The 20,238-nt window shown below is 40.3% G+C and overlaps 1 protein-coding gene across 1 annotated transcript; it reads right to left on the reverse strand.

Moving 5' to 3' along the window:
* Window positions 1-2,473: 2,473 nt before the first annotated feature.
* LOC112232481 (tumor protein p53-inducible protein 11-like) lies at window positions 2,474-19,941 on the reverse strand. Its single transcript, XM_024399510.2, has 5 exons — window positions 19,932-19,941; window positions 18,223-18,377; window positions 13,939-14,035; window positions 4,327-4,428; window positions 2,474-3,926 (listed from the first exon to the last, which is right to left on the reverse strand). Exons 1-5 carry the CDS (start codon window positions 19,939-19,941, stop codon window positions 3,790-3,792), a joined length of 501 nt encoding a protein of 166 aa, XP_024255278.2. The 3' UTR covers window positions 2,474-3,789.
* Window positions 19,942-20,238: the final 297 nt, after the last annotated feature.

Raw genomic sequence — 20,238 nt, forward strand, 5'->3', positions numbered from 1 at the left:
TTACAAGTGGCACCCTGTTTCCTAAAGTGCATTCATTTTGATGAGGGCCTATAGCTCTCTTGTCAAAAGTAGTACACTATATAGGAAATAGGGTATTATTTGTGACACACCCACTAAGTCACATGACTGGTAGTCTGGGAGGTACAGTACCAGAACAACCTTACTGCAAATTTCTGCCCCCTTCTTTACAACGACAACCTTTTTTACTCTGAATCTTGTTCCACACACAAGTAGTGTAAAGTATTTGGAGGAGCATGACTTAATCTCTTTGTACATTTTCACAATCAGACCCTTTCTCATTTCCATATACAGAACAGATTATGACACCACCAGACCACCATGTGTTGACTGCTGCGGTAATAATCAAATCTGGGGTCTAGTATTGCAAGGGGCTGGTTACATACAGTGCCTTGCAAAAGTATTCGGCCCCCTTGAACTTTGCGACCTTTTGCCACATTTCAGGCTTCAAACATAAAGATATAAAACTGTATTTTTTTGTGAAGAATCAACAACAAGTGGGACACAATCATGAAGTGGAATGACATTTATTGGATATTTCAAACTTTTTTAACAAATCAAAAACTGAAAAATTGGGCGTGCAAAATTATTCAGCCCCTTTACTTTCAGTGCAGCAAACTCTCTCCAGAAGTTAGGTGAGGATCTCTGAATGATCCAATGTTGACCTAAATGACTAATGATGATAAATACATAATACTTTCGCAAGGCACTGTATAATAACCCATACACGCACCAAGCCCCTGCCACATCCCTGTTCAGGAGGACATAACGTCACAGTACTTTCAGATAGAAATATATTGTGTAGACCCGGCATTAGTGTCTGGCATGACTTACGTAAAGCATGTCAGCTGTACACATTACCAGTGGTGTAAAAATACTTTACAGTACTACTTAAGTAATTTTTGAGGGTATCTATTTATATTTTTACAACTTTTACTCCACTATATTCCTGATTTTTTTTTACATTTTACCCAAATTTCAAAAGCTCATGCAGGACAGCAATGTGTTCCAATTCACACACCTATCAATATAACACGTTGTCATCCATACTGCCTCTGATCTGCTGACGGACTCACTAAACACTGTGTTTGTAAATGATGTCTGAGGCCGTGTCTAGACTTGACAACTTCATGCAGCTTTAGAATTCTGATCATGGAATTCCGAACGCGTCACGTGTCTACACTTACAGTGTATTCGGAAAGTATTCAGACCCCTCCCCCTTTTCCAGATTTTGTTACGTTACAGCCTTATTATAAAAGGGATTACATTTTTTTCCCCTCATCAATCTACACACAATAACCCATAATGACAAAGCAAGAACATGTTTTTACAAAATTCTTATTTAAATAAGCCTCTAAATTGAGCTCAGATACATCCTGTTTCCATTGATCATCCTTAAGATGTTCCTACAACTTGATTGGAGTCCACCTGTGGTAAATTATATTGATTGGACAGGATTTGGAAAGGCACACACCTGTCTATATGAAGTCACACAGTTGACAGTGCATGCCAGAGCAAAAACCAAGCCATTACGTAGAAGGAATTGTCTGTAGAGCTCCGAGACAGGATTGTGTTGAGGCACAGATCTGGGGAAGGGTACTAAAAAAAGTTCTGCAGCGTTAAAGGTCCCCAAGAACACAGTGGCTTCCATCATTCTTAAATGGAATAAGTTTGGAACCACCAAGACTCTCCCTAGAGCTGGCCGCCCAGCCAAACTGAGCAATCGGGGGAGAAGGGCCTTGGTCAGGGAGGTGATGGTCACTCTGACAGAGGTCTAAAGTTCCTCTGTGGAGATGGGAGAACCTTCCGGAAAGACAACCATCCCTGCAGCACTCCACCAATCAGGCATTTATGGTAGTGGCTAGATGGAAGCCACTACCCAGTAAAAGGCACATGACAGCCTGTTTGGAGTTTGCCAAAAGGCACCTAAAGACTCTCTCAGAACATGAGAAACAAGATTATCTGGTCTTATGAAACCAAGACTGAACTCCTTGGCCTGAATACCAAGCGTCACATCTGGATGAAACCTTGCACCATCCCTATGGTGAAGCATGGTGGCAGCATCATGCTGTGGGGATGTTTTTCAGCGGCAGGGACTGGGAGACAAGTCAGGATCAAGAGAAAGATGAACGGAGCAAAGTATAGAGAGATCCTTGATGAAAACCTGCTCCAGAGTGCTCAGGTCCTCAGACTGGGTCGAAGGTTCACCTAACAGGACAACAACCCTAAGCACATAGCCAAGACAACGCAGGAGTGGCTTCGGGACAAGTCTCTGAATGTCCTTGAGTGGCTCAGCCAGAGCCCAGACTAGAACCTGATCAAATATCTCTGGAATGACCTGAACATAGCTGTGCAGCGATGCTCCCCATCCAACCTGACAGAGCTTGGGGGATCTGCAGAGAAGAATGGGAGACACTGCCCAAATACAGGTTTGCCAAGCTTGTAGCGTCATACCCAAGAAGACTCAAGGCTATAATTGCTGCCAAAGGTGCTTCAACAAAGTACTAAAGGGTCTGAATACTTATCTAAATGTAATATGAAACTTTTTTTTGATACATATGCAAATATTTCTAAAATGTGTTTGGGGTTTTGTATGTAGATTTGATTAGGATTATTTTTTTGTCCATTTTAGAATAAGGCTGTAACGTAACAAAATGTGAAAAATGTATATGTATATGTGTCGACTGTGTCCACAGTGTCTCCGGATTCCCTTTCCCCGCACTATATTCACATGCCAGTATGCATTCTACAAACGGTGGAATAGGCCAAATACGACAATAACACCACAACTGATGGCAATAGCTAACTACGGTAGCTAACCTATGTAACTAGCCAGCAAGCTACTCTAAAGGGATTGCAAACGGGTTAGCATAACTCTAGCCAAGCAAAAACAGTTTTTCTAAATATTAGCTAACTGGCTAGCATTTATGAGGCCAGCAAACACTATCCTCACTCGCTAGGAACGTATTTCCTCCAACGTTATAATGAAACGGTGCCTCGGTCCCAAAACACACGTTTTCTGGACACTTGTGTGAGGAGTGCTGATCACGTCACCCACGATATGCGCCTTCAGTAGCCTGATTGTGTCGAGACTGAGGAGAAATCCGCACGCAACGCATTCAGCCAGAATGAACACAATCAGACCAGTCTTTTCAATACGATCTTCTTATTCTAATAGCACAAGTCGCATGTAAGTGTCAAGTGTAGACACGACCTGAGTGTTGGAGTCTGCCCGTCCTTTCGTAAATTACAAAAAAAAAAACAAGAACATTGTCCCATCTGGTTTGCTTATTATAAGTCATTTGATATATAGAATTTACTTTTACTCAATTGAGTACTTGTTCCACCACTGTACTTAAGTACATTTAAAACCAGCTACTTTTAGACTTACTCAAGTAGTATTTTACTGTGTGACTTTCACTTGAGGCATTTTCTATTGTGTCTTTACTTTTACTCAAGTATGTAAATGTGGTACTTTTCCCACCACTGGACATTACATTTCTACTTTCAACTCATTACATTTTTAAAAATATAACCTTAATTTTAAAGGCAAGTCAGTTAAGAACAATTTCTTATTTATAATGATGGCCTAGGAACAGTGGGTTAACTGCCTTGTTCAGGGGCAGAACGACAGAGTTTTACCTTGTCAGCTCGGGGATTCGATCTAGCAACATTTACTGGCCCAACGCTCTAACCACTAGGCTACCTGCCTCTCTCAATACACCCCACCTCCCTCTGAGCCCACATCTGGAAGCAAAGTTCCCCTCGCCATCAGATCTTCTTGGGTCGTCCTCTGCCCAGGTAGTAGTAGTAGAGCAGAGTGACCAGGAGGAAGATTACTCGGCTGAGGAGGAGGAAGATTGCAGCGTTGGGCAACGAGCCTATCTCCACTAGAGTGACTGACGTCACTGAAATGACAGAATTGAGACAACAATTATAACTAAGAATAAAAAATAAAAAACATTGATTGATTGATAATGTATGACACTCAGTCAGCAGGAAATACCCCTTTCACATTTAATGAAACTGAAGAGTGACTCTTCAACATGTGCAGCTCAATGAGACTCCAAACTGTGCTACTGTGTCTCGACCACTAGAGGACAGTGTTAACTCATACACAGTCTGAAGATAGTGCATTGCACAGCAGGAGCAAGGTCCTTGATATCAACAAAAAGTCTAGATAGATGAAAACAATGCATGAAAACCTATCAAACTATTTTCAATCAGCATTGGAAAGAGTATTCGGCCATAAAGTCAAATATATGAATCGGTAGAAATAGGAAAGGTTTTATAATCTTAAGCACTTACCTAAAAACTGGATGGCAAAGTAGCATGCTTCACTGAGCAGAGTCCACTGGATGATGATCTTCTCTTGTGTATAGACACCATTCCACATGATGAGGGACAGACCTGAAGGGGTCAGTTAGAGCTCAGGGTTAGAGTTAACATATTGAATGATGATCTCATGTGTACACCCCATTCCACAAGATGAGGGATAGACCTGAGGGAGGAAATGCCATGAATCACAAGTTAGAGGTTAGTGGTTAGAGAGGCCATGGGAGAGGGGCCAATGGTATGTAGGCATTCCTATTCAAAATCTAAATACAGCTGTATAAGCTGCAGTGTTCAGTGAATGAGAAAATTGCACACTCCAAAAACCCTTGGCAAGCTATCTACAGTATAATAAATACCTAATTTTGGGGCTCACATTTTTTTTTTAAAGATCACCCAAAATTTAGATAATGAGGTCTTCCTGAAACGCAGTAAAACTTATGCCAATGTTATTATTAGGCCTACTGGCTCAGAATCAAGCATGCAAGTACAGACAAATAAGGATGTGTACAGACAAAGTCTTGGACATATTTCCAGGTTGATTTTCCATCTCTAATTACTCTCGTCTGCCCACACACCCCACATGCTAGGACGAGGGAGGGAGGGTGAGTGGAGGTGGACATTGAGATGAGTGATAGCGAGGAGGAGGGTGGTTGTGATGAGGAAGCTAGCAGTATATCCCAGCCCTTTCATCCACCCACACATCCACATGGGAAGGGGGAAAGTGGGAGAAGGTGGGGTGCTGAGCTGAGGGGTGACTGTGGGAGGGATGGAGGGATGAGGATGGTGTGACCGTGGAGTGATGGAGCTAGAAGTATGTATGTATATCCTTCCTGCATGCCATGATCCATCTGTTCCATCTCCCTCTCCTCCCCTCCTCTCACTCTTTCCCTCTCTCTCTTCTGTGGTGTGTAAAATCACCCTAACTTCCTGCTTAATCTATTCCGTTCTTCTCTATTTCCCTCTTCCTTTTCTCTCGCTCTTAATTTTTCTCCTTCTTCTCCTCCCCCCACACCCTGGTGATTTACAAATCACCTTATCCTCCTCAATCTCTCCCTCTTCATGCCCTCACCATCCCTTTTTCCCTCTGCTCATCACCTTATCCTCTTCAAGCCACACAATGCCACTGAATTTCAAAAAAATTGAGATAACGGGACAATTATATATTTTCTATCAGGACAGTTGGAAAAGGTATCGGGACCCCTTGCAATCATGACGCAATAAGCACCGACACATGCAGACTGGACTTGCTGAAGTTACAGAAAGCTAGACCAACAACCACACAAACCGAAATTGGGTACATTGTAAACGCAGGTCCAACGAGGAAAAAACGTAGCTAGCTTGCTAGCATAGTTATTCTTTTTTTTTCAGAGAAATATTGTTTTGAAGCATTAGATGACCTAAAGAGGGGAATGAAGAACATCAATTTCTCTGGTCCCTACTGTTGCAATCATGACGCAAGTGGCGCTATGCTGTTAAATACTCCCATGTTTCTAGTTTGATTAGCTGTTTTCAGCAACTGATATTTTTTTTATTTGCTTGTCATATTGGCAGTTTTGTTAGCAACAAACTATTTAGGTAGCTTCTAGCCTAGTGTTTGATATGCAATGTGATCCCTTGTAATGAACAGTGTCGAGTGTTCTGACGAGAAGGCAAACTTTTGTAGCTATGCCAGACAAAATCTGGCATTATCAGCTTATTGTTATGGATGTATCCTAATAAATGTCAATAGAAACTTTGCTACTTTGCTGTTATTCTGACTGCAGAGGTAGTGACTGTGTTAGCCATAGCTAGCAGGCTAGCTAGCAAGCGAGGGATAAGAATGGAACATAAAGACTAATCTAATTAATGACTGGGTTGCGTCTCTAGCAACCAAAATATGAAAAGGTATATGAATTAGCTTATATAAATACAATTTTTGATTTCTACAAGTAAATGTGTACTTTCATATTGTTTTCTGTGGTATAAGTCTATCAGTTTTGCACATCGAGAGACTGAAATTTTTTCCCATTCCTCCTTGCAAAACAGCTCGAGCTCAGTGAGGTTGGATGGAGAGCATTTGTGAACAGCAGTTTTCAGTTCTTTCCACAGATTCTCGATTGGATTCAGGTCTGGACTTTCACTTGGCCATTCTAACACCTGGATATGTTTATTTTTGAACCATTTCATTGTAGATTTTGCTTTATGTTTTGGATCATTGTCTTGTTGGAAGACAAATCTCCGTCCCAGTCTCAGGTCTTTTGCAGACTCCATCAGGTTTTCTTCCAGAATGGTCCTGTATTTGGCTCCATCCATCTTCCCATCAATTTTAACCATCTTCCCTGTCCCTGCTGAAGAAAAGCATGCCCAAACCATGATGCTGCCACCACCATGTTTGACAGTAGGGATGGTGTGTTCAGGGTGATGAGCTGTGTTGCTTTTACGCCAAACATAACGTTTTGCATTGTTGCCAAAAAGTTCAATTTTGGTTTCATCTGACCAAAGCACCTTCTTCCACATGTTTGGTGTGTCTCCCAGGTGGCTTGTGGCAAACTTTAAACAACACTTTTTATGGATATCTTTAAGAAATGGCTTTCTTCTTGCCACTCTTCCATAAAGGCCAGATTTGTGCAATATACGACTGATTGTTGTCCTACACCTCAGCTGTAGATCTCTGCAGTTCATCCAGAGTGATCATGGGCCTCTTGGCTGCATCTCTGATCAGTCTTCTCCTGAAAGTTTAGAGGGACGGCCAGGTCTTGGTAGATTTGAGGTGGTCTGATACTCCTTCCATTTCAATATTATCGCTTGCACAGTGCTCCTTGGGATGTTTAAAGCTTGGGAAATCTTTTTGTATCCAAATCCGGCTTTAAACTTCTTCACAACAGTATCTCGAACCTGCCTGGTGTGTTCCTTGTTCTTCATGATGCTCTCTGCGCTTTTAACGGACCTCTGAGTCTATCACAGTGCAGGTGCATTTATACGGAGACTTGATTATACACAGGTGGATTGTATTTATCATCATTAGTCATTTAGGTCAACATTGGATCATTCAGAGATCCTCACTGAACTTCTGGAGAGAGTTTGCTGCACTGAAAGTAAAGGGGCTGAATAATTTTGCACGCCCAATTTTTCAGTTTTTGATTCGTAAAAAAAGTTTGAAATATCCAATAAATGTCGTTCCACTTCATGATTGTGTCCCACTTGTTGTTGATTCTTCACAAAAAAATACAGTTTTATATCTTTATGTTTGAAGCCTGAAATGTGGCAAAAGTTCGCAAAGTTCAAGGGGGCCGAATACTTTCGCAAGCCACTGTATATATATATATATATATATATATATATATATATATATATATATATATATATATATATATATATATATATATATATATATATATATATATTGATTCTTGAAAAAATATAACTTATAAATGCCTCATCTATTTATTTATTGAACCTTTATTTAACCAGGTAGGGTAGTGGAAAACAAGTTCTCATTTACAACTGCGACCCGGCCAAGATAAAGCAAAGCAGTGCAACACCAACAACACAGTGTTACACTTGGAATAAACAACCATACAGTCAGTAATACAAAAGAAAAAGTATATATATAGTGTGTGCAAATGAGGTAGGATGAGGGAGGTAAGGCAATAAATAGGCCATAGTGATGAAATAATTACAATATAGCAATTAAATACTGGAGTGATAGATGTGCAGAAGATAAGTGTGCAAGTAGAGATACTGGTGTGAAAAGGATCTAAATAAATAAAATAAATAACCGTTTGGGGATGAGGTAGTTGGATGGACTATTTACAGATGGGCTATGTACAGGTGCAGTGATCTGTGAGCTTAGTTCAATTGTCACACTCCACGAGATCCCAAAATATAAGCTTGTTTTTCTCCAATGTTTGTGAACATTGTAAATGTAAACAAACGCTGTATAGCCTCAAAACATGGTTAAAACAATAATGTTGATATCATGGATGGCCATTTATATCATGGATGGCCATTCCATGAGCACAGCATTTATTTTGTAACCTCACTAGGGTACGTGGGATGTTAGCGTCCCACCTGGCCAACATGCAGTGAAATTGCAGAGGGCCAAATTCAAAAACAGAAATACCTATTATAAGAATTAATAAAACATAAACTGTTATACATCGGTTTAAAGATTAACTTCTTGTTAATCCAACCACAATGTCAGATTTCAAAAAGGCTTTACGGCGAAAGGATAACATGTGATTATCTGAGAACAGCTCCCAGCAGACAAATCATTACCAACAGTTACCAGCCAAGTAGAGGAGTTACACAAGTCAGAAATAGCGATAGAATTAATCACTTACCTTTGATGATCTTCATATGGTTGCACTCACAAGACACCCGTTTACTCAGTAAATGTTCATTTTGTTCGATAAAGTCCCTCTTTATATCCAAAAACTTTTAACAGTTTTGTTCTGTAATATACAGGCTCAAACGCAGTCACAACAGTCAGACGAAAAATCCAAATAGTATCCGTAAAGTTCGTAGAAACAGGTCAAACGATGTTTATAATCAATCCTCAGGTTGTTTTTAACCTAAATAATCGATAATATTTCAACTGGACAATAACGTCGTCAATATAAAAGTTAAACAAGAAAGGCGCGCTCTCGGTCATGCGCATGAAAAAGCTCTGGGACATTGTAGGGTCCACTCATTCAGAGTGGTTCTTACTCTCTCATTTTTCAGAATACAAACCTGAAACAATTTCTAAAGACTGTTGACATCTAGTGGAAGCCATAGGAAGTGCAATTTGAGTCCTAAGTCAATGGATACTGTAATGGCACTCAATAGAACACTACAAACATAAAAGAAATCCCACTTACTGGATGGATTTTTCTCAGGTTTTCGCCTGCCAAATCAGTTATGTTATACTCACAGACATTATTTTAACAGTTTTGGAAACTTTAGAGTGTTGTCTATCCAAATATATGCATATCCTAGCTTCTGGGCATGAGTAGCAGGCAGTTTACTTTGGGCACGCTTTTCATCCGGAGGTGAAAAGAGTGTAGTGAAGTTAACTCAAATCAATGAGCCCAATCAGTCCTCCATGAGAACAAAATAATAAACAACAGAGTAGGGCTGGCTCATAAGTCCTTAGTTTTGGGGTCATGCTCAGGTAAAACAATTTTTCTAATCTATACTTCCATATTTCCAAGTCCTATTCTTGAAGATTAAGGGGTATAACATTTATTGGAATGACTGGAATGACACACTTTGGTTTTTAATGTAAATATATAATTTAATATTATTATATGTAGTAGAAAGTGATGGGTTAGAAGAAGCCTCATAACCAATCCATAAAGTAAAGTTTAACATCCATATATGGCCAGCTATGTAAACTTTAACATTGATTTTATTTTATTATTTATTGTCTTCTTCTAATGCCTCTTAAAGGGAAAGTAATCTAAAAGTAACGAAATGTAATCAGATTATGTTACTGAGTTTGGGTAATCCAAAAGTTACGTTACCGATTACAATTTGGAACAGGTAACTAATAACTGTAACGGATTACAATTAGAAAGTAACCTGCCCAACCCTGCCCAATCCTGCCAATAAATTGAATTTACCACAGATGGACTCCAATCAAGTTGTAGAAACATCAAGTATGATCAATGGAAACAGGATACACCTGAGCTCAATTTCGAGTCTCATAGCAAAGGGGCTGAATACTTGTGTAAATACGTTATTTCTGATATTTATTTTTAAATACATTTGCAGCATTTCTAGAAACCTGTTTTTGCTTTGTCATTATGGGGCGTTGTCTGTAGATTGATGAGATGTTTTATTTATTTAACCAATTTTAGAATAAGGCTGTAAAGTAACCAAATGTGTAAAAAGGGAAGGGGTCTGAGTATTGTCCGAATGCACTGAATGTACAAAACATTATGACCACCTGATCTCTCCATGAAAGACTGATCAGGTGAATCCAGGTGAAAGCTATTATCCCATATTGAAGTCACTTGTTAAATTAACTGCAATCCGTGGAGATGAAGGGGAGGAGACAGGTTAAAAAATAATTTTTAAGCCTTCAGACAATTGAGACATGGATTATGTATGTGTGCCATTCAGAGGGTGAATTGGCACGACAAAAGATTTAAGTGCCTTTGAACGGTGCACGGTAGTAAGTGCCATGCACATCGGTTTGTCTAAAGAACTGCAACGCTGCTGGGTTTTTCACGCTCAACAGTTTCCCGTGTGCATCAAGAATGGTCCACCACCCAAAGGACTTCCAACCAACATTGGAGCATTGGAGTCATCACGGGCCAGCATCCCTGTGGAACGCTTGACACCTTGTAGAGTTCATGCCCTGACAAATTGAGGCTGTCCTGAGGGCAAAAACAGGGGTGCAACTTAATATTAGGAATGTTTTCTTAATGTTTTGTACACTCAGTGTATATATGTTGTATTGTCACATACACTGGATAGTGAAATGTGTTGTTGTACAGGGTCAGCCATAGTAGTATGGTTCCCCTGGAACAAATTAGGGTAAAATGCCTTGCTCAAGTTCACAGACTGATTTTTCACCGTGTCGGCTTGGGAATTCGAACCAGTGACCTTTGTCCAAAAACTGGGTCTCCATTGATGGTTGTGGGTCTTCCAGCAAGACAATGACCACCAAACATACATCAAAAAGCACCCAACAATGGTTCAATAAGAGATGCTGGACAGTTCTGGAGTGGCCAGTGAAGAGCACAGATCTGAATTACATCCAAAATCTATAGGGACTGCTGAAAACATCAGTTGGAGGGTACCCCTCAGTTTGCTGCTGAAAAGTGGAAAAGAATGCCAGTAGAATGATGCAGCAAGCTCATTGATGGCTACAAGAAGAGTTTGTCTGTAGTTATCTTGGCCAAAGGATGTGCAACGAAAGGATGTGCAAAGGAGTACTAGATTTGGAGTGCCAATCATTTTGTCGATAACATTTGTCAACTTGAGTTTTAGAAGAAATATGGAATTATCCTTCTTGGTCAAATAGCCCTTGGGTCATTGTCCTGTTAAAAAATGGATGGGATGGTATATCACTGCAGAATGCTGTGGTAGCCAAACTGGTTAAGTGTGCCTTGAATTCTGAATAAAATACTGACAGTATCACCAGCAAAGCACCCCCACACCTCCTCCTCCATGCTTCACAGCGGTTGGAACCAAAAATAAAAAATATGGACTCAACAGGCCAAAGGGCAGATTTCCATCTGACTAATATCCATTGCGTGTGTTTCTTGGCACAAGCAAGTCTCTTCTTCTTATTGGTGTCCTTTAGTAGTGGTTTCTTAGCAGCAATTCGACCATGAAGGCCTAATTCACACAGTCTCCTCTGAACAGTTGATGTTGAGATGCGTCTTACTTTAACTCTGAAGCATTTATTTGGGTTGCAATCTGAGGTGCAGTTAACTCTAATGAACGTATCCTCTGCAGCAGAGGTAACTCTGGGTCTTCCTTTCTTGTGGCGGTCCTCATGAGAGCCAGTTTCGTCAGAGCGCTTGATGGTTTTTGCGACTGCACTTGAAAAAACTTTAAAAGTTCTTGAAAATTTCCAGATTGACTGACCTTCATGTCTTAAAGTAAGGATGGACTTTAGTTTGTCTTAGCTTATTTGAGCTGTTCTTGCCATAATATGAACGTTGCCTTTTACCAAATAGGGCTATCTTTTGTATACCACCCCTACCTTGTCACAACACAACTGATTGGCTCAAACTCATTAAGAATGAAAGAAATTACACAAATTAACTTTTAACAAGGCACACCTGTTTCATTGAAATGCATTCCAAGTGACTACCTCATGAAGCTGGTTAAGAGAATGCCAAAAGTGTGCAAAGCTGTCATCAAGGCAATGGGTGGCTACTTTGAAGAATCTCAACTATAAAATATATTTAGATTTGTTCAAGACTTTTTTGGTTACTACATGATTCCATATGTGTTATTTCATAGTTCTGATGTCTTCGCTACTCATCTACAATATAGAAAGTAGTAAAAATAAAGAAAAACCTATGAATGAGTAGGTGTGTCCAGTTGAAGTCTGAAGTCATTAAATCCCATTTTTCAACCACTCCACAAATTTCGTGTTAACAAACTATAGTTTTGGCAAGTAGGTTAGGACATCTACTTTGTGCATGACAAGTAATTTTTTTAACAATTGTTTACAGACAGATGATTTCAATTATCATTTACTGTATCACAATTCCAGTGGATCAGAAGTGTACATACATTATGTGGACTGTGCCTTTAAAATTCCAGAAAATGATGTCACAGCTTTAGAAGCTTCTGATAGGCTTATTGACATCATAGGCGAACTGACAACCTTCAAACTCAGTGCCTCTTTGCTTGACATCATGGGAAAATCAAAATAAATCAGCCAAGACCTCAGAAAAGAAATTGTACACGTCCACAAGTCTGGTTCATCCTTGGGAGCAATTTCCAAATGCCTGACGGTACCACGTTCATCTGTACAAACAATAGTACGCAAGTATAAACACTATAGGACCAGACAGGCGTCCTACTGCTCATGAAGAAGATGCGTTCTGTCTCCTAGAGATGAACGTACTTTGGAACAAAAAGTGCAAATCAATCCCAGAACAACAGCAAAGGACCTTGTGAAGATGCTGGAGGAAACAGGTACAAAATTATCTATATCGTCATAACCTGAAAGTCCGCTCAGCAAGGAAGAAGCCACTGCTCCAAAACCGCCATAAAAAAGCTAGACTACGGTTTGCAACTGCACATGGGGACAAAGATCGTACATTTTTGGAGAAATGTCCTCTGGTCTGATGAAACAAAAATATAACTGTTTGGCCATAATGACCTTTGGAGGAAAAAGGGGGACGCTTGCAAGCCGAAGAACACCATCCCAACCGTGAAGCATGGGCAGCATCATGTTGTGGGGGTGCTTTGCTGCAGGAGGGACTGGTGAACTTCACAAAATAGATGGCATCATGAGGAAGGAAAGTTATGTGGATATATTGAAGAAACATCTCAAGACATCAGTCAGGAAGTTAAAGCTTGGTCGCAATTGCATCTTCCAAATGAACAATGACCCCAACCATACTTCCAAAATTGTGGCAAAATGGCTTACGGACAACAAAGTCAAGGTATTGGAGTGGCCATCACAAAGCCCTGACCTCAATCCTATATAACATGTGTGGGCAGAACTGAAAAAGTGTGTGCGAGCAAAGAGGCCTACAAACCAGACTCAGTTACACCAGCTCTGTCAGGAGGAATGAGCCAAAATTCACCCAACTTATTGTGGGAAGCTTGTAGAAGGCTACCCGAAACGTTTGACCCAACGTAAACAATTTAAAGGCAATGCTACCAAATAATAATTGAGTGTATGTAAACTTCTGACCCACTGGGAATGTGATGAAAGAAATAAAAGCTGAAATAAATCATTCTCTCTACTATTATTCTGACATTTCACATTCTTAAAATAAAGTGGTGATCCGAACTGACCTAAGACAGGGAAGTCTTACTCGGATTGAATGTCAGGAATTGTAAAAACTGAGTTTAAATGTATTTGGCTAAGGTGTATGTAAACTTCCAACTTCAACTGTACATCCAGAATTTGTGTGCACTCACTGAGCAGTGCTCCCCCATAGAGTCTGATGGAGACACTGGTGTTGTTGATCTCCTCTTCAAACACTATGTCATACATCTGCTTGGGCAACACCAGGGCCTGCAGAGGGAGCACAACACAGCACACTCATCATCTTAATCACAACATGCACCATTGTAACAATACTTCGGGGGATAGTTTGAGGTCCCAGAGCATAGCTTGATCAACCACGGGCAGCGGTTGTAACTACTGCTCCAAGAAAGCTAGGTCTGTTTGTGACAAAATCACCAGGCAGTTGCTCCTCAAATAGAGCATTAGACAGAGAATAACTTAATTTACCATTAAACAATGTGGCTTCCTGTACCCCCACAGTAAAACCATTCACAGACATAGTAACAGGGTCTAAGGTCATTCAGCTACACAGTAAATTTAGAGGCAGACAAAGGATGAGCTGTTCCTCCCAGATGTCCCATCGAGATAGTGTAGTGAAGACTAACTGTATGGGACTGTTCACTAAAGAGAGGGGAGACTGAGAGAGTGGACAGACTGCTTCCTTAACTCCTAGTGAAATATTTTGGTACAGTTCTAAACCACTCGTGAAAGTTCTAAACGGTGAAAGATAACCCTACTGTCAAGCCAGAGAATGAAACACTTCAGGTGAGGAGTGGTTACAGAGGTCTGGATCATGTTTACTCCAGGTAAATGCCACAATAAAGGAAATACTTGAGTAAATGAGGGGTAGAAAGTATATTGAAAGCAGATGCTTCCACACAGGTGTGGTTCTCGAGGTAATTAAGCAATTAACATCCCATCATGCTTAGGGTCATGTATAAAGATACCCTGCTGCCCATTATTTTCTACCATGGCTAGAAGAAGAAATCTCAATGACTTTGAAAAATGGGTCTCAAAGGAGCATAGTGGGTTTAAAGGGAGTGTGTGTGTGTGTGTGTGTGTGTGTGTGTGTGTGTGTGTGTACTTCATCAGATCTCAACCCAATTGAACACTTATGTGAGATTCTGGAGTGGTGCCTGAGACAGTGCTTTCCTCCTAAGGCTGTTACGGTGACCGTATTACCGCCACACCGGCAGTCACGAGTCATGACCGCAGTCAAATTCCACATGACACTTGAGTCACAGTAACTAGGCTTCTCCAAAACTACGCTTTGATGTCGCTGATGGTCATTTGTAGCCTACCAAACTTGCTAATGGCCTGGTACTCAGCGCTCTATTGTCCTTCTAATCAATGCAAATGCGATCGAAAATCAAATCAAACACTTCATGAGAGCCCTGGCATTCAGTTTACGCAGAATAGGATCATCTTTTGAGCAGCGAGAGCCAGCTCCTCATAGCTGGTTGATGCATGGAATGAAATAAGTGTTCCTATGAGCCCATGTGGCACAACATTTCTATTGGCTATGATATGACATTGGGTGAGAAAACAGAGTTTTAATGACCTCTTAAAAAGACAAGGATCCCATCAGCTTTCTATAGGCTAGGCATACTATGTTTACTTCTCAAATTTCCTAATATTAAGCACATTTCTTTGCTTTACAACCGAGGTAGTCTACCTGGCTGGCATAAAAATTAATTGCGGTAAAAGCATCCTCCATTAATTATTCAAGTGCATTATGGATGACATCTTTTCTTCCCAGCCCCTGTTCCGACAGGTGCATGATATTGGCCCATTCTAAATCAACTAGTTTCACATACAGTACCAGTCAAAAGTTTGGACACACCTACTCATTCAAGGGTTTTTCTTTATTTTACTAATTTCTACATTGTAGATTAACAGCAGATAATTATGAAGACATAAAAATTAAGAAATAACACATATGAAATCATGTAGTAACCAAAACAGTGTTAAAACATATCAAAATATATTTTATATTTGAGATTCTTCAAAGTAGCCACCCTTTGCCTTGATGACAGCTTTGCCATTCTCTCAATGGTTCATGAAGTAGTCACCTGGAATGCATTTCAATTACACAGGTGTGCCTTGTTAAAGTTAATTTGTGGAATTTCTTTCAATCTTAATGCATTTGAGCCAATCAGTTGTGTTGTGACAAGGTAGGGGTGGTATACCGAAGATAGCCCTATTTGGTAAAAGACCAAGTCCATATTATGTCAAGAACAGCTCAAATAAGCAAAGAGAAACGACAGTCCATCATTACTTTAAGACATGAAGGTCAGTCAATCTGGAAAAATTCAAGAACTTTGAAAGTTTCTTCAACTGCAGTCGCAAAAACCATCGAGTGCTATAATGAAACTGGCTCTCATGAGGACCACCACAGGAAAGGAAGACCCAGAGTTATCTCTGCTACAAAGGATAAGTTCATTAGAGTTGACTGCACCTCAGATTGTAGCCCAAACAAATTATTCACAGAGTTCAAGTAAGAGACATATCAACATCAACTGTTCAGAGGAGACTGTGTGAATCAGGCCTTCATGGTCAATTGCTGCAAAGAAACCACTACTAAAGGACACCAATAAGAAGATACTTGCTTGGGCCAAGAAACATGAAATCTGTCCTTTGGTCAGATGAGTCCAAGTTTGAGATTTTTGGTTCCAATCGCTGTGTCTTTGTGAGATGCAGAGTATTTGAACAGATGATCTCCGCATGTGTGGTTCCCACTGTGAAGCATGGAGGAGGAGGTGTTATGGTGTGGGGGTGCTTTGCTTGTGTCTGATTTATTTAGAATTCAAGGCACAATTTACCAGCATAGCTACCACAGCATTCTGCAGCGACACGCCATCCAATCTGGTTTGCACTTAGTGGGACTATAATTAGTTTTTCAACAGGACAATGACCCAAAACGCAACTCCCAGCTGTGTAAGGGCTATTTTACTACGAAGGAGAGTGATGGAGTGGTGCATCTGATGTGGGAACTCCTTCAAGACTGTTGGAAAAGCATTCCTCATGAAGCTGGTTGAGAGAATGCCAAGAGTGTGCAAAGCTGTCATCAAGGCAAATGGTGGCTACTTTGAAGAATCTCAAATGTAAAATATATTTTGAGTTGTTTAACACTTTTTTGGTTACTACATGATTCCACGTGTGTTCTTTCATAGTGTTGATGTTTTCACTAGTATTCTACAATGAAAATAGTACAAATAAAGAAAAACCCTTGAATGAGTAGGAGTGTCCAAACTATATGTAAAGATGTAGCCTAGCCCATAGGCCTATACTGTATGTTTTGATAAGGTTTGTATCACAACTAAAGTGGCCAAATAAATCTAAGTGTAGCCTATATGCCTAGGACCCCTGGAACAGGGATGGAGAGCCCATAGCCTACACAGCCTAGTTAAAGGTATGAATAAGAGACTGAGGAAGTGCTCAAAAACCAGAGCGGAGTGCATGCTTTTCACACTACTTTTTTCAAATCATCATTAGTCACATCATGCAGCCTTAGAATGCATTATAAATCAAAACATTCAACATAAGTGTTTTTTTTATCACAACTAAAGCAGCATACATAACTCTAAAATAAGCATATAGGAGGACCGGTTTCAAATGATCACTTTGTTAATTAACTGCTCAACACAGAATAGTGCACACTAGCTCAGAAATTGTTTGGGGAAAATATCCTTTCCATTTTATTCAGCTATGTTCAATTCTATTCTTGTTACTTTTAAATAATATAAAATAATGCCACAGGAAGTATTTCATATGCTATTCTGTTGTTCTGAAATAGGCAATATTATCATATTATAATTTTTCTTTAGATTTATTTTGATGGTGTAGTTAACCCTGGTCCGAGAGTGCCACAGCCAGTTCATGATTTTGATTTAACCAGGCAATCACTGAATTGATCAATTAGCTCAGTTGATCAGGTGTGGTGCCTAGTTGGAACAAAATCTTGCAGTATCTGTGGCACTCCAGGAATAGGGTTGCCTACCCCTGGTGGAGGCTATATTAAATTGATTTTTCAATGTTGATGTTCCAAAGGTCAACATCAGTGGCTTGTATGCTATGTGTAATTTACTGTCAATAACCATGAGACCGGCAATTATTTGCATGACAGTTACCGGCTGGTTACCGGCTGACAACATTTCATGACCGCCACACAGCCTTATTTTCACCACCATCAACAAAACACCAAATTATGGAAATTCTTGTGGAGAATGGTGTTGCATCCCTCCAATACAGATACAGACACTTGGGATGTATTCTACAAGGCGCTTTGTTGCTGTTCCGGCAGCTCGTAGTTGCCCAATGCCCTATTAAGACACATTGTTGCCGTGTCCTTTATTTTGGCAGTTACCTGTATGTGTGTGTTGTGACTGTGTGTCATTCAGACTCTATCAACTCACCATCAAGGCCATGACTGTGAAGGCTACTGCAGAGATGAGGATCCAGACCCTCAGTCCAACAGGCTCTCGCACCTGATACTTGATGTCATTCCCCAACATTTGACTGAGCTGTGTGTGTGTGTGTGTGTGTGTTTGTGTGTGTGTGTGTATGTGTGTGTGTGTGTGTGTGAGAGAGAGAGAAAGAGAGACACACAGGGAGAGAGACAGAGAGAGAGGATGAGGAAAGAAAGAACATCATTAAGACATTTTCTAATTAGAGCTAGTTAATGTCTATGTCTAATGACTATTGCTGGAGAGTCAGGAAACCCCTCAGGGATTTTACCATGAGGAAATGGTGACTTTAAAACATTTAGAGTTTGCTGTGATAGTAGAAAACTGAGGATGGATCAACATTGTAGTTACTCCACAGAGAAGGAAGAATACAGAATACAGAATAAAAATATTCCAAAACATGCATCCTGTTTGCAACAAGGCATGAGAGCTTCTTAAGTGCAATAAATGTTCTTCTAGCTTTCTTAAAAGGCATATTCTTCTCCTCTCCCCTGGGTCCCTATAAGAGAAAGTATAGCACTTTGTTTTCTGTCAATATACAGTGCCTTCGGAAAGTATTCAGACCCTTGACATGTTCCACAATTTTTTACATTACAGGCTTATTCTAAAATTGATTAAATAAATAAAAATCCTCAGCAATCTACACACAATACCCCATAATGATAAAGCAAAAACAGATCTGACATTTTAGCAAATTGATTCAAAATAAAACAGAAATACTTCATTTACATAAATATTCAGACCCTTTGCTATGAGACATGAAATTGAGGTCAGGTGCATCCTGTTTCCATTGATCATCCTTCAGATGTTTCTACAAATTGATTGGAGTCCACCTGGGGTAAATTCAATTGATTGGACATGATTGGGAAAGGCACACACCGGTCTATATAAGGTCCCACAGTTGAAAGTGCATGTCAGAGCAAAAACCAAGCCATGAGGTTGAAGGAATTGTCCATAGAGCTCCGAGACTGGATCGTGTCGAGGCACATTGTGTTGAGGCACAGATTTGGGGAAGGGTACAAAAAATGTCTGCAGCATTGAAGGTCCCCAAGAACATATTGACCTCCACCATTCTTAAATGGAATAAGTTTTGATCCAACAAGACTCTTCCAAGAGCTGGCCACCAGGCCAAACTGAGAAATTGGGGGAGAAGGGCCTTGATCAGGAAGGTGAACAAGAAGTTCCTCTGTGGAGATGGGAGAAGTTTCCAGCAGGACAACCAGCAGGACAACCATCTCTGCAGCACTCCAGAAATCAGGCCATTATGGTAGAGTGGCCAGACGGAAGCCACTCGTCAGTAAAATGCACATGACAGCCCACTTGGAGTTTGCCAAAAGGCACCTAATGACTCTCAGACCATGGGAAACAAGATTCTCTGGTCTGATGAAACCAAGTTTGAACTCTTTGACCTGAATGCCAAGCATCACGTCTGGAGGAAACCTGGCACCATCCCTACAGTGAAGCATGGTGGTAGCTGGGTGCTTGTGATACTTGCGAGATTTGTTCATGACATTTCGCAGTGGAACACGTGAAAATTGATTGTACTTTTTACCTGTTGGAGACCTCTGCACTAAAGTACTACTACAAACATTTTTAACTTTGTCCTGAATACAAAGTGTTATGTCTGGGAAAATCTAATACCAGACATGACTGAGTACCACTCTCCATATTTACAAGCAGAATGGTGGCTGCATCATGCTTGTAATCATTAAGGACTGTGGAGTTTTTCAGGATAAAAAGGGAACAGAACGGAGCTAAGCAAAGGCAAAATCCTAGAGGAAAACGTGGTTCAGTCTGCTTTCCTCCAGACATTTGGAGATTAATTCACCTTTCAGCAGGACAATAACCTAAAACACAAGGTGAAATCCACACTAGAGTTGCTAACCAAGTAGACAATGAATGGTGCCAAGTGGCCGAGTTACAGCTTTGACTTAAATCTGCTTGAAAAACTATGGCAAGACCTGA

Source organism: Oncorhynchus tshawytscha, linkage group LG06 (genome assembly GCF_018296145.1).
Source record: "Oncorhynchus tshawytscha isolate Ot180627B linkage group LG06, Otsh_v2.0, whole genome shotgun sequence".
In the NCBI taxonomy this organism is placed as follows: Eukaryota; Metazoa; Chordata; class Actinopteri; order Salmoniformes; family Salmonidae; genus Oncorhynchus; species Oncorhynchus tshawytscha.